General features: G+C 47.5%; 2 protein-coding genes across 9 annotated transcripts in view; one reads left to right on the top strand and one right to left on the bottom strand.

Moving 5' to 3' along the window:
• Cdc42bpa (CDC42 binding protein kinase alpha) overlaps nt 1-10,232 on the top strand; it is a 204,282-nt gene extending 194,050 nt beyond the window's left edge. For 5 of the 8 annotated variants that reach the window (XM_050143069.1, XM_050143076.1, XM_050143070.1 and 2 more), the window contains 3 exons: nt 4,480-4,597; nt 6,232-6,389; nt 6,709-10,232. In XM_050143069.1, coding sequence (XP_049999026.1) covers nt 4,480-4,597; nt 6,232-6,389; nt 6,709-6,840 — 408 coding nt within the window. In that variant the 3' untranslated portion in view covers nt 6,841-10,232. Of the gene's footprint in view, nt 1-213; nt 400-4,479; nt 4,598-6,231; nt 6,390-6,708 lie in introns of all 8 variants that reach the window. The other 3 variants (XM_050143074.1, XM_050143075.1, XM_050143077.1) reach the window with 1 other exon arrangement.
• A 1,076-nt stretch (nt 10,233-11,308) lies between these two features.
• Nucleotides 11,309-14,999, bottom strand: part of Coq8a (coenzyme Q8A) — a 28,185-nt gene continuing 24,494 nt past the window's right edge. Inside the window, exons 7-15 of the mRNA XM_050143078.1 lie at nt 14,871-14,956; nt 14,598-14,738; nt 14,160-14,241; nt 13,963-14,056; nt 13,648-13,789; nt 13,381-13,488; nt 13,198-13,263; nt 12,968-13,054; nt 11,309-12,147 (exon numbers count right to left, since the gene is read on the bottom strand). Of these exons, the coding sequence (XP_049999035.1) occupies nt 11,860-12,147; nt 12,968-13,054; nt 13,198-13,263; nt 13,381-13,488; nt 13,648-13,789; nt 13,963-14,056; nt 14,160-14,241; nt 14,598-14,738; nt 14,871-14,956 (1,094 nt within the window). The 3' untranslated portion in view covers nt 11,309-11,859. The remainder of the gene's footprint in view (nt 12,148-12,967; nt 13,055-13,197; nt 13,264-13,380; nt 13,489-13,647; nt 13,790-13,962; nt 14,057-14,159; nt 14,242-14,597; nt 14,739-14,870; nt 14,957-14,999) is intronic.

Raw genomic sequence — 14,999 nt, forward strand, 5'->3', positions numbered from 1 at the left:
AAAATGGGAATGATGTCAAGTGGTCTTTTGAAAATTTGCTGTTTTGAGTAACTGATTACAGAATTTGACTTTCTGAGGTCTGAAAGAATTTTCCTGGGAGTTCTGAGAGAGACACTGCCTTATTCTTTGTGTGCATGTTGTCTGGGATCACTCACCCTGATCCATTAGCATCACCTTACACCGTTTTTTTCCTCCCTTCTTTGTTTTTGATAGCCAGGTTTCCCTTATCCATCCCCTCATCACCACTCCGGTCTGATCTCCTCTCCGAGCAACTTTGAGCACATCTATCACATGACTGTCAATTCTGCTCAACAGTTTCTCTCTCCTGATTCCATAAACCCTGAGTACCCCCCGTCCCTGCGCTCTGCCCCTGGTACTCCACACTCTGTGACTCTAAGGGTATGAAGGGCTGAGTCTGGGGCTAATCATCACTAACCTGGTGTGCATTTGCTAACCCCTGAGAGGGTGCCTTGGGGAATGGCTGCCCTTTCCTCCTCAGCTGCCAACTTCAGCTACTTTTTGTCTTCTCCTGTTCATCCTCCTTTCCTCCTCTTCTCAGTCTGTCTTGTGTCTTCTTCTGGGGGAAGTGTGGAGGAGTAAAGGATTCTGTATTAATTCTGAAACAGCTTTAGTGTATGATCTTTGTGGGAAAGTTTTTCCAGTATGGTGTTTTCCACTCGGTATACCATGTTAAAACAAAAACAGCCCCAGCTGGATCTTTATTCTTTTAAAACAAACAGAGAAGGGCTCCCTGAATTTCTGAATTGTTTAACAGCTCTTTACCCTATAACCACTTGAGTTCAGGGATGAGATTAAGGTCTGCATGGAGTTTATCCATAGACCTACCAGAAGTCTCCGAAGTAATGGTATAAATACTGAGTAAGTAACATAAAAAGTTCTAAAGCTAAAGTTAGTTTTTATAAACCTTTGATTTGTTGATATGTATTTAATTGCAACCAAGACCCAAGATAAGAAAATTAAAAAAAAAAAAAAAAAAGCTGCTACCTCTGAAGAAGTCTGGCACCTGCTGGTCCTTTCATTCATCCCCATACCTTCGTTACCATTGGCCATGCATGACATGGCTGTTAAGCAGAGTGTCTATTTTCTCAATGTGTGCATGTATGCTTCAAAGGAAGTTAGTTTTATGGATATTAAAATATTTTAGTTATATCATGCAAGCTTATTTCTTATAATGCACCCAGGTTAGTAAAATAGTCATAGCAATTTTTTTAAATTTGAAATATAGTTATTTTCCAATAAGAAAATTAGAGAGTTTGTATTATCATATTACTTTAAATTATGTTTTAAATGTCACCAACATTAAATTATAATACCAACTGAATGTCTTACTTGTCAGAATTACTGTCATAAAATCAGCCTTAGTTTGCTTGGCAGCAGGAAGCAGGATTCAAAGGAATCCATAGTCAGTCAGGACCTTCCTGTGAAAGAAACTGCTTGCCGTCAGCCCATCAGTAGGAGTTTGCCCTATTTTTAAGCATAATTTTAACTAGAAAGTCCAAAAAGTTGTATTTCTTGTTAGGTTATACTGAAATTTGTATCACTTGACTAAATGATTTAGTATTTTAGTTTTCAATCTTAGTTTCTGGCTTATTAGAAGCTTTTTCTCAGTCTTTTGTTTTAGGGTAGGCTGTTTTAGAGAAAAGAACAGCAAACCCTGAGCTTTGAAGTGCAGCTTGACTCTGGCAGTTCTGTCTCCAAGGAGCCCCTCTTGGCGATGCTTGCTGTGTCTCATAAGTTGTTCCTGTGTGTGCAGATGCTAAGCTGCTGCCTTTGACTCTCTTGGCTTTTAATTTTTTTTAGATAAAATAAGGCAAAATATTTTCTTTAAACAAATAACACACAGAGTTACATGGACTTTGCAGAGCTAATATAGGGACTAAAAAAGCAATGTTGAATGGGGACTAGTTAGCCAGCCAGCTTTCAGCTTAAGGACATTGGATGATGTCGTTTGAATTGTTTGCTGTGACCTTCCCTTGGGCTTGCAGGTGTGTGGGAAAGCCCAGTGCTGCAGACACACCCAGAGCATCACCCTTTTAGGGGGTGTCATAGTCACATGGGAACTGGAAAGTGAGTGTCCCATTCTACACCTTATTAACAATCAAAAATATTTAGCCACACTCACTACTAGATTTCCTTTGTGCTGTTTTCTTGTTTCTGCCTGATTCTTAGATCTTGTTTAAAATTGTTTGATCTTTGGCATATTGTAGGAGAGACAACTGTGTTAGCGCATGGGTCAACAAAGAAAGAATTAGAAGAATTGGGGCCCTGAATCATGACTCAGTGGGTAAAATGTTAACCACCAAGCCTGACAACAGGGGTTTAATCCCCAGAACCTACAGTGAAGGAGAGCACCAACTTGTAAAAGTTGTCTGTCCTCTGAGCAGCCACAGTGGCATGCACATGCTTACACACTGCATGCAGTCTTTTTAATGCAAGAATTGCTACCATTTTATTAATTAGTTCCCAAAGGATGTTATTCTTCCCAAATTATATAAAGTGTATTCTGTGTCTTTAAAACCTGTACACAAATGTACACAAATCAGTATGAACTTTAAAGCACAGTATCTTCTATGGAGAGGATCATAATCTGAAATTTGTTAATTGCCAGTTGAATTAATCTGATGCTTGAAGCAGGAATTGAGGGTTGCAGATATAATCCATTCATCTATCCAATAAACAGCTTTAGTACCTCTTTTAAGTGCTGGAGCCTGAAGGTTACACCTGACCTCTGTACATGAACATACACACACACACACACACACACACACACACATTTAAAAGAAAATGTGGAAAGGAAAGCAAATTGTTAGTAGAGTCTGGTGAGTTAAGAGAATTTACCTCTTTATGGTTTCAGTATTACCCATGTACTCCACCATCTGGGAGTATTTCCTTGACAATAAGAAAAAGCAAACATTTTAATGAACTAATTAGCGCTGGAAAAACTGCTGGTTGGTTAATATATTTTTGATTAGTCTTAGTGGCCTTGACCATCATGAGATTTGCTGAGTGTAGAAACGAGAAAGTGGGAGTGAAATGACGGTGACTGAGGGAGCCTGCTGCCAAGCCTGCGACCTGAGTTCAGTCCCAGGACCCACATGGTGGACGGAGAGAAACAGCTCCACAGTGTTGTCCCCTGACCTCTACATATGTATTGGCATGCATGTACCTACGTGTACACACACACAATTTTTTAAAGGAGACAAAGGTTCCCAGGTTCTGAAATAAGAAGCTTGGCACTACATAAAGGTCAGGGAAGAAGCACGTGCTAGCCCTGTCAGACCTGCTTTTCTTAACAAATACGTTCTTCAGGAAAGTCACGGGCTTTGATATTTGGACTACTTTTTAAAGTAGCTGTTTCTGTGTATATTCCCAGCATCTTGCCTAATGCATGTAAGATCCATGCCCATCCGTTCCAGAAGAATTTTTATATAATTAAAGAGGAGGTTATTGACACTGGTGCTCACAAGTGGGCCATGTGTGTCATTATTAGTTCAGGGCAGCAGAGCCACATAGTGGAACAGGACAAGTGCCTGACTCCTGCACATGTGACCACTGTGATTCCCAGAAATCCACAAAGCACATGTTAGCCCCCGTACTGAACACACTAAGGGCTCTATAATGTAGTCAGGCTGTGCTTTGTTTCTCCTGGCCTCAGCTCACCAGTCCCCAAGCTGCCTCTATCTTTACCTCAGGAACAACCAGAGGAGAAGCAACACAGTGAGAGAGAGAAAGAGGGAGAGAGAGACTAAGACTAACTATATAGACCCTTTACCTCAGAAAACATTTGCAAGAATTTGGGACCATACCCACACAAGGAGAAAGCTTTGTAAGTGAAGACAGAAGTTGGTAACATGGCCGTGTGGTCTGCCTACTCTAAGATTTAGAGCGTATATTCAAGTGTCTACACTCTCTGGACTCTGATGTGCCCCTGCACCCCTTACCCTTCCTTCTAGCCTGACGCTCTGAGCAGGACAGTTTCCACTGCTACCCCTGGCACAGAGGTTACTCCATTAACAGCTTGCGGTTTCATGGACAGAACTAGAAAGATTCTGAACAACTGGGGCATGGTCATACAAATGACACATGGTGTCAACAAGACACTTTTATCAAGAATATAATTTTAATTGACTCCTCTCTAAATGGGCTTATTTGGGTTTCATAAGTAAATAATCTCATCTGTAGTCAAAGATGTTTCCATTATCTGCAAATGTCCATGTACTTCTGCACTCCACTCTTAGCTAACCATATAACATTTTCACAACCAAATAACCACTTATTGGTGAGATTCCTTTCATGTCAGGGCTTCAAAGTCCTAGGTGAGAAAGATTGGGTCCCTGTGCTTCCTACCTGTTTCACCCTGTTCAAGATCACTTTGTGTCTTGAGAATCAGAGAGAAAGGCAGAATGTCTGCACAAGACTGCCTTCCCCACTGAAGACTGTGCCTCTCTTGTGTTCTAGAACCCACGTCCTCAGGAAAGCCGGACAGTATTCAGTGGCTCCGTCAGTATTCCCTCCATCACCAAGTCCCGCCCTGAACCAGGCCGCTCCATGAGTGCCAGCAGTGGCCTGTCTGCACGTAAGTGGTCAGGTGGGAAGGAACTTTGCCAAGTGATCACAGCGGGGAGGTAAAAGTGGAGCTGAGGAGGTAGGCCACAAAGAAAATGTGTCCCTTGGGACAGATGAGCTGCTTGCCCAGGAACAATTTCCAGCTAGAGTTGATGGGGACCCTTGTCTACCTGAGTGGAAGTGTACATTGATGCTCAGAGTAGCATGCCTGTGTGTATAAGAGTATGTACAGCCTCATAGAGTTGGTTATGGGCTGTGGTCATTCTGTGATGGGGTTATGTATGGACTGCGGCATCAGCCTTGAACATCCAGCAGACACCATCTATCTATATGCTGACATCTGGGACCTCAACAAAGCCTTTCTTCACTCCCAAACCACTGATGGCTGAGAGAAGCTAATTATATTGAATCCACTTTACTATGGAGAGAAATGGAGACCAAGGAGGGCAAAACAACCTAGTTAAGACACAAAGAAAAGAGGTGTGGAAGGTTTCTGGTTTGGATTTGCTATTCAGAGTGAGAAGTTACCAACAGTGATGGCAACTGAACACTCAACTAGGCATTAGGGAAATCAAATAAAAATGACTGCCTTCCATTAGGGATGTATTCCAGGAGACCAAAGACCTATGTCAGAGTAAAGAGTGTACTACTTTGGTAACTGGAGGGGAGCGATGTGCTGTGGGAGTCATCAGGACCACCAGGACACCTAAGTCAAGAATTTGGGTCGAGCGGATCCGGCAGGGAGCTAGGTGCTGTACTTCTAGAACCCCCGTCTACAAGCAGCACGGTAGTCTCTGGAAGGGGGCCCAGGGAGGAAGGCCTGCGAGGTATGCAGGACAGTCTAGCAGGTGGGCTTCCACTCAGTGTCTTTCCGAACCCTATGAGCACACGGTTGGTAGTCATAGCTAGGCATGCAGTCATCAAGTGGCATTTTTGTCAGATTCCTAATGTAAAAGGCATTTATAAAATCAGAAAAATATTGGAACAATCTGTCTGTAACTTACAGTCTCCTTGACTATTACTGACACTTGGTAAAAATACTAAGTTTTCTTAAGCAAAAACTAAAAACTGGTGAGGACCATAGAGAACATTTGAATGGGCTCTTAAAATACCCTCAAGTTTGCAGAGGTTCCCGTCTGCTCTTCTCTTGCTGTCAGTGCTGCTGGCCGTCCTGCTGTGTGTTCCATCTCTAAGATCAAAGCGTGTGGGTACACTGTCGAAGAGACTCCACGGCCTGTTTGTTGCTCCTGGGCTGTATGCACCTGTTTCCTGTGTTTCCTGTGTTTCTGAAAGGCAGTGTTTGGGGATGCTTGGCTGGTGCTGTGAGTTCCAGCTAGGCAGAGATGCCCCTTCTGTTAGAAGAAGGCCCAATATGTCTGTAGCATGGTATACTGAGAGAGCCCCGTGGAGACACCTAAGGCAGCTAGTGGCAGGTGGCCCTGGAAAGATTTTGTGGGCTCTACATGACCTGGGTCTACTGTCCAAACAGCAGCAGTTTTACAGCCAGAGGGCGACAGAAACAATCTTCAGCACTGGGCTTACTGCCCTATTGGGAGGATGCCTTGTCATCTTGGCAGCCTATTCTCTTCTATATAGGCATGGCCTCTTCCAAGTACATAGCTTTTCTCAAACGGTGTCTTATAGGGTCATCAGCCCAGAATGGCAGTGCACTAAAGAGGGAATTCTCTGGAGGAAGCTACAACACGAAGCTACAGCCAATGCCCTCTCCCTCAGAGGGCTCTTTATCATCGGGAGGTATGGACCAAGGAAGTGACGCCCCCGCGAGGGACTATGATGGAGAGGTAAATGGGCCGTGGATGGCGGCTGCATGCATAAGGCCAGTGCTTTGTCCAGGATGATCCTACCACCTTTGCATGTGCCTCTGAAGGGTCACGTGGGTGCAAACCACGGTTTCCCAGAAGCTCTAAGCTTCTGAATGCTTTTTAGTGAAAGGCCCCCGTGCTTGTTATGTGTTTGTGTGTCCTCTGGTCATCTCACAGAGGGTCTGTCTGCTGACCAGAGAGAAGCCCAGAGGTGACAGTGTGGGTACTAGAGGGGCCTTGGGCAGCGAGTGTCCTTCCTGTTGTCATTCAAGTTTCTCACTAGGGCCTTGTTTTACAGGACTCTGATTCTCCAAGGCATTCCACAGCTTCCAACAGCTCCAACCTGAGCAGCCCCCCAAGCCCTGTTTCACCCCGAAAGACCAAGAGCCTCTCCCTGGAGAGCACAGACCGCGGGAGCTGGGATCCATGAGCCCAGGACCGTGGTGGCCACAGGCAAGGGACTCTGCACCCCGACAACGTGCCTGGCAGCAGCGTCGCCTTCTGCACTGCTGCAATAAGGATTCCTCCGCAGCCAGGCCCGCTTTACCCTCCCCCTCCAGGTAGCTTTGTAGACAGACTGCGCAGACGCAGCGCTAAGAGTAGACAGGTTGTGTTCTCACCATAGTCCTCACGTAGCGCCCAGCAGCCTCCATGAGCGTCAGCCCGACTGTTGCCAGGAAATAAATCCTCACGACTTAAAACAATGCATATTTTACTACAATACAGAGTTTAAATAAATACATAAATGTAGAAGTTAAATACTGAATGTATATAGTCAAAGAAGCATCTTGTGATTGATGAAAGATGGATGCGTATATAAGAAAGATCATTTAATTTAAAAAAAAATGTGTTGTTTCTTGTCTGTTTCCCAGCTAAGTCATATACAGGGTAGAAAGGCCTCAAGTGACATTTGTAAAGAGAGCAGAAGTCAGGTCCCCTCACCCAGCCCCCGTGGTGTCTGTCCTCGAGCTGTGGGCAGGCTGCGGTCCTGTGGAAATCTAAGGAATGTTTAGAGATTAGTGCCATGATAGGGTGTGATCTGGACACCACGGTGGCACAGAGACACACTCGCCTGCCTCCCAGGGCATTTCCTTCTTTGGTGATGGATTTGAACATGTCCCTTACTATATTTTGATATATCGCACAGATGAATGTGAAAGACATTTCTGTCATCTTTTGACCCTTCCCATCATAAAGGGCACAGTCATGGCTTCTGAAGATCATCGAATGGTTTGTGTAGCCTATTTTGTACTGGCTAAATCCTGTCCCTCCCTAGGTTGCAGTGAGTCTGTCTGGACTGGGCACAGCTTCCCAATGGGGAGTCTGATTGGTTAAGGGTAGTTATAAACTTCCCCTAGACACTCCTGGGGAAAGGGCTCCTTTTTCCCTACTCAGTCATGTGAAACCTCAGAAGCACGGGCTTGAACAGCCTTGACCAAATATGCCTTCCCACCAGAGGGGACAGTGGGGTCTGTGCATGGGTCCAAGGTGTGCTGGCTGCCATGGATGTCGGCCAGCTTCCACTCTGGATGTCTGCTGCTGTACTTGTCTAAGGAGGCAAGATGGAGACCAGAACTCATCTCTGCCCACGTGTTTCACCAGCTAAGACCACAAAGAAAAGATGAAACTATAATATCGCATGCACATAAAGAGGCCCTGCCACTCTGTTTTCACCTCTTTGGGGTTGAAAAAGCCACTATTTCTCCCCACTTTAAACACACCTAAAATAATTTCCGGATTATTATTAATCTGTCCGGCATGCTGACACTTGGCACAGATTCCTGAGGTGTGCTGCCTTATGGAGGAGGTTACAGTTTCGGGGGGGAGGTGGTCAGGGAGGGTGACGGAAGCACTTCTGATAGGATCTGTTTAAACAACAGCTTTGACGTCTAGATTCTCCACTGACTCAGACATGAGTACATTTTGTTTTGGATGGGCCTTGCTTTGTTCTAATCTGAATCATTTTGCTTTCGGAAAAGTATATTTGTGTGCATCCAAAAATAAGGATCAGATCTTGAGTTTGGTCAGAGCCTTATTGTTGTATCTACCTGAACTTGGCAGTTTGCCTTGATAGAACTGGTCCCCTCCCCTCTGCCCACGTCCTTCCCTCTCCTTCCCAGGCAGAACACTGACAGGACTCCACCCTGAGCCTTTGGTTTGTAGCTTTGACAACCAGTTGTGGACTTTTGTTGCCTACAGGTGCTTGTTTGTAAAAGGGCCCTTTTTGAGTCCCACCCAAGCTCTACCCCATGGTACCCTGTGGACTGGGGATTTCCCACTGCAGTCCTGGCCCAGAACGGGGTGGGGTTCTCCTAATAACCGCTGTCTTACTGGACTTACCCCAGCCTTACGTGAAGAGTGTTCCATCAGAAGCTGTGGAGGAGGATGAACGATGATGGACAGGTTTCCAGGAGCCAGAAACAAAGCTCCCTCCGAGCAGTGGACAACAGACCAGAGCAAAAGCCTGTGGCCCTGCTTGAGATCACTCTCCCTACCCCATGCAAGGTATTTGAAAGTGTACAGCAGCAGGAATTGATCTCTAAGTGGAAAAAAATGGCATCAAAGCCATTTCTGGCATAGTGTCTATGGGTTAGTACTTGGTGCTATGTCCAGCCTGTTTGCTGTTTATTGGCCCTTGTTCTGGCTAATTTGTTAAGTGTGGGTTTTAGGTGGGTATACAAATGTATTACGTTTTGTTTTGTTTTGTTGCCAAAAACAAGCCTTCCTGACAATGATTGCTAAAGCAGGCTTCACTTAAAATACATGTATTTGTGTGCACACTCCCTGTGCTTAGCCATTTGCGTTCTTTCCCAGTGAGCACAGCTTTGAGACTGAGGGGGATAACTACAAATGGCCTCTTTGGCTTTCCAGTGATTTCCTGTTGCCAAGCTTAAAGGGAGTGTCTGAAATTCCTATCATTCCCACCAGCCCTTCCTTTAGCCTCCTCTCTTTCATGTTAAACTCCTGCCATGTTGTTACCTAGTAATCACATCTATTTCTAAGAAAGCTAGCCGACTTGTGTGGAACCTCAGGTATCATTAAAGAAAAGCCAGAGCAGAGGGACAGATGTCCTCTCCCAGACGTAACAGCCTACAAGCAGCCTTGGCAGTGACCACAAATTGAATTCTGCCAGCTCAATAGACCTAGCTGACACCCCTTCCCCACCCTGCCCCTGCCACCGCCACACACGAGTGCTGCAGGGCATACTTTGTCCAAACCGCTGGCCCTTTCCAGTCTGTCTCACTTCATCCTCAGTGGCTCATTCCTTTAGTGTTTGCAAGTTCAGAGTGCCCTCTCCTCTGGAGCCCTGCTGCAGTCAGTGTGTCTGCTGCCAGCTGCATCACATCCTCCTGTCCTAGGGACAGCTTACACAGGGCCCTACTACAGTTTTAGGAGACTGCCACCAGTCAGCCTCCATGCCATTAAAAGCAAAATGGCCTGCCTTTTTATTTGACAGTATAATATCATTTATTTTACATTTTTTAGGATTATTTTTCTCACTGTAATATTATTGTACATACAGTTTTGCATGGCCTGGGTGTAATCGTTTTTGTTTAGACTATGATGCTGACCAGTGTGTGTGTGGAAGGGAAGGCACTGCTTTGGCCTCTTATTACTCATTTGGTTTGGTTTCACCCTTTGATGTCTTAGGGAACTTCCTGAGAGAGTGTCTGCTACCGACTATGACGTGGATTCTTTTGCACAGAATTATTTAAGGTGGGATAGTCAAAAATGTAACAAAGAATTTCTCACCAATATTTTATGTTGGTGTCACCTAATTAACCAGACTTTGATGTACTGCAATAAAATAAGAAACTGTTAGGATTGAGTATTTTGTCTTTTTTTCCTCTATGTAAAGAGTATAAGGACTTCCTGGCTTGCTGGTCCCTCCTCCGGGCCTCTTCTTTATATATCCAGAGGACACAGGTCAGTTCTTCCCTTGGTTTAATCCAGGACTTTTTAAGTTGCCCTCAGGGCTCAGGTAAGAATGCCTGCAAGTGTTCAGCTCTTTTCCTATAATAAGAATGTCTCAGTCATTGCTTAAGATTCAAGGTTGTCTGTAATACAGAGCTGGAAGCAACTTGATTGCACCTGTGGTAAGCAGCCGCTTAGAAGCACTGGATCCATGTTCTGGTGCGTTAGAATGATGAAGCTTGCACACAGGTAAGGCTGGGTGAAATCTTACCAAGAATGCCAAAACTGCAACTGAAGTCACTCAGACAACTCGTAGACATTGGGACTCTTGCAGATGCACAAGTCACTGGGGGCCTCAAAGGCAGCATCTGCGGAGACCAGGACTTGGCCAACCTTCCAGAGAAATGGTCTATGCCACGTGGACGAGAACACCACGTTCCAGGAAAGGAAAGCTTCTTAAAAGGCACAGTGGGCCATTTGTTGCAGGGGTGATAGTCAGGTCCCTAGTCAGGACAGACTTAGCATGAAGTTTAAGGGCACACTGTTCCTGTCCCAAGTCCTGGTCCCACTTCTTAGTGCCTGCTGTTCTATAGTCACTAAACCCAGAAGCTTGTTTTCTCTAAAATACCTGGTGGCTCAAACTTGTGGTCCTAATTACTTGGGAGGCTAAGCAAGAGGATTACAAATTCAAGTCCTGCCTGAGTAATTTATTGAGATCCTGTCTCAAAAGTAAAAGGGCTGAGGGTCCAACTCAGTGGTAGACCATTCATTTCACGTCTGTAAGGCATTGGGCTCAACCCCCAGTGCCAATGAAGCCCTGCGGTCAGAGACATGAATGCAAAGAAATTCTTAATGACGGCCTATATTGCCACATTCTGTCCTTACCAAGAGCAACAGATATTCTGGATCACAGACCTTTATAGGTAAAGCCCACCACCCATTGGGGCCACCTCATTCCCAGGATTCCCAAAACACATAGGAAATAGTAGTCCCCAACACACTTCTTTATTGAACAAAAGGGTGTGAATGTGTGATTACAAGACATACAAACAAACAGAGCCTGTGTTGATCCCTGGTGCTGGCTACTACCTACCTCTCCTGGAACATGCTGGAGCCTGTGCTCCTCCAGTGACAGCCCTGCTTTGCTCTTGAGAAGGATCTGTTGTCCATGCTGAGACCCAGCTAGGGTGGCTGCCCTACTGTCCTGAGCTAGCGCCAGGCCACAGGCTGGGGTGGCAAAGGGCAGGGACACAAGCTCACCCAGAAACACACAAAGCTTCATTCTACATGGCCAACTAGACCCCAAAGGCAGCTAGGCCGGCTTTAGTCTTACTCTGCTCTGTGTTCCTGGTGGACGTCACAGCAGGGAGGAGACAGCAGAAGAAGCCTGCCTTTTTGGCTAGACAGTACAGAAGTAAGAGTGAGGTCTCTGCTCACTTCCTACATGTGGAGGCTGTGGCTCCTGCTCAACATCCTCTGCTTGACTGAGCCTGAAGGAGGGCACGGCCCCTAGTTAGCCTGGCCCATGGCTAGCCTACTGCAGTCCAGACTTCATCCTGAAGTAGTTACTGTAGGCTTCCTCAAACATAGCCTTGCAGGGGAAGCGGGCCTTCAGCTTGGAACAGATGAGGAAAGAACCACCCATCTTGCGGTGTAGAGAGTAGGTCTCCTCTGGTGGAGGGATGAGGCGGTGCTTCAGCATGATGGGGATCAGGTTATGGATCTTCTCAGTGGTGCTCTGCGTGCCGAAGTCAAAGGGCTCTTCTGAAGCAAAGGCTTCCCCCAGGATGAGGATGGCATCCAGGTGGGCATCCTCCATGGCCTACATCAAGAGGAAGGGCAGAGGTGATTAGGTCAGAAGCCCCAGCCCCAGGTGCTATCATAGTTTCCAATCTTAGAACCAAGTTTTCAGGCTGAAGGACATCAGAGAAGTGGTGACAGAATGGTTTTAGTTTTAATCAAACAATGGTAATAGGCACGCCAAACCTCAAGAACCAGGCAGACAGACTCACTAGCCTCCGTGTGAGACAAGGGGGAGTGCAGAGCCGGCACTCCTCGGTATTCATTTCTGTCTTTACAAAGTTAACTACAGGTCCCGCAGAGTAGGCAGGGCCCGGCCACGATAAGGGCATTGTGGGAACCTGCCTAGTTCCTAGCCACAGCAGTAGTCACCTGCCAGGCGCAGGATGCATAAGAAGTAACTGTCACCAGCAGGGCACTGAAGGGACGGGGCACCCAGGTGGGGACAAATCAAGGCTGCACACAGGAAGCGGGAGGTCAGCTTGGAATGTACTCCCACCCTGATGGCACACTCCTACCAGAGGGTATGAACCCAGGTCAGAGAGGCTCAGCTTCCTGGTAGCTGCTGGGTGAGGAGGCTCTAAAGGTCGGGGTACTCTGCCCACTCAGGCAAGCCATCCCCTGCCTCTTAGCAGCCAGGGTGGGCAGGTGACACGAAGTGGTACACCTTAAGCCAAACAGTTCTGCTCGAGCCTACATACTTCCTAGAGAGTGCTGAGTTTTCAGAATGCTGGGCATAAGGAGGCCTCCAAGAGCAGCTGGTGCTTAGGTACCGAGGAAAGACAGCCACGTCCACGGGGAGCTGGGCCTGACCTCCCAATGAGTCTGAGTGGTTTGCTCACCTTGACCTCATAGCCAGTGAGGAATTTCATCTCTATGGATTTCTTCAGCACTGCCTCCCTGTCCTGGTCAGCTGCAGCCCGGATGACCTGGGTAGAACAGAGAGGCTTCTGCCCTACCACGACCCTCTCATGTGCCTGCCAACCCTTGGCCTGGGATCCACACTTTCAGTCCCCAGCATTGACTCTTAGTCTCTGCAGTGCATGGGCCAAGGCCCCATTCCCGGTCTTACCTGAATGTAGAGGTCAGTGAAGGATCGGTCATATTCTCGAGTTGCCCCAAAGTCCAGGAGAGCCACCTGCAGATGGAGATACAACACTGTTCTGTCCTACTCTTGTGAGCACAGGGCAGAGAGAAGAGGAGCCCTGCAGGTCAGGTCTCCCGAGACCTCATGTGAGGCTCAGCTGGAGCTTACCTTGTGCTGCTGAGGGTCATAAAAGAAATTGGACCAGTTGGGGTCAGTCTGCATGACATGGAACTCAAACAGCTCCCTCAGGCACAGCACCAAGATGTTGTAGCAGATCTGGGGACAGGGTAGGAACCTGGGTCAGGCAAGTCTTTGCCTCCTGAATCCCACCCTAAGGATGCAGTCATCACCCCCTTGTTCAACCTCCCCAGGAAGGGCTTAGGGTCTCTGTTCACACTATTAGGTTCTCCGCACAATAGTTCAGCTTGAGCGCACCTCATTCCGGACTTCCTGGCTCAGCCCTTCTGCCTGGTCCAAGGGGAAGCCTGTTATTAGCTCGGTGGTCAGCACATGGGGACTGCATAGCTCATCCACAATCTCAGGCACGTAGAAGAAGGGGTGGTCCTTCAGCAGCTCCCTGTGTAGAGAGGGAGCTCACAGCCCCCAAGTGGAGAACCCTCTCGGGAAATCTCCTCTAAGTGGGGAGGATGTGACCACAACCTGGCTCCAAGACCACCCATCCTTAAATACAGAGGAGCCTGCCCACACCAGTGCCTCCCAGCCTCCTGGGGGGCCCCAAAAGAGCCATACCTGAACTTCTTGGCATAGGCAGCTTCCCGCTGGTAGTCACACTCAAGGGCAAGCTCCCGCCTCAGTACATCAATTAGGTGCTCAGGGAACAGGCCTGTGCAGGAAAGGGTATGACGTAGAACGGGGGGCTCTGTAGGACTGTCCCCTGGCATTTCCAGAGCCCAACCCCCCACCTCACGCCTGCAGCCCAGCCTGACCTTCTGGAAGCATGTTACTCATGTTCAGCACAGCCATGAGGTTGTTGACGTCACTGTTAATGCTCTGAGCCACACCAGGGTACTGAAAAGAGAGAAGGGAGGCACGTGGGGAGGCAGTAGTGCATGCTGTCCCTGCCCATTAGCTTCCCGGCCATCTGTGGCCAGACCCTTGAATGAAAGAGCCAAAACTAAAGCAAGGTTGCCATGGCCCGACCTAGCTCCACCCTGCTCTCCATTTCTCCTTTTTCTGCCCCCAGAAAAAGCCACTGGTTCCAGCACAGGGCCTAAAGCTCATCCTGCACTGAGACTGCTGGGAAAAGCTTCATCCCCTGACTCTTCACCTAGCAAACTTAGCCTAGCCCCAGGTGCTAAGGACAGAGAGACATGGGAAAAGCCCCACCCTCTGAAATCCTGTGAGGACAGGCACACGCCATCTACCTGGATCTTCATGGCCACCTCACGGCCACCCTTCATGCGGGCCAGGTGCACCTGCCCTATGGAAGCAGCCGCAAAGGGCCGCTCCTCAAAGTACTCCAGCTTGTCCCTCCACTGGGGGCCCAGGTCATTGTTGAGGGTTTTCTGGAAAGAGGCCATGGAAGACAGGAGCACAACCTGGTTATCTAGGGTACCCTGATATCTACCCAGCTTGGTCCTTAGATCCCCAGGGTCAAGTTCTACTTCCCCACCCCACACCCCTCCTGCCAACCTCACCGTCATCTGCTTCAGTGGCATGAAGTCGGCACTCTGCCGAACCCGCTCAAAGATCTTGGCCAGGTGAGGGTTGATGAAGGCATCATCTAGAAGACGAGGGAGGTCAGAGTGGGGCTTCCATTAGAGGGA

This window comes from Alexandromys fortis, unplaced genomic scaffold (genome assembly GCF_014885135.2).
Source record: "Alexandromys fortis isolate MF-2015 unplaced genomic scaffold, M_Fortis_MF-2015_v1.1 scaffold_51, whole genome shotgun sequence".
Classification (NCBI taxonomy): Eukaryota; Metazoa; Chordata; class Mammalia; order Rodentia; family Cricetidae; genus Alexandromys; species Alexandromys fortis.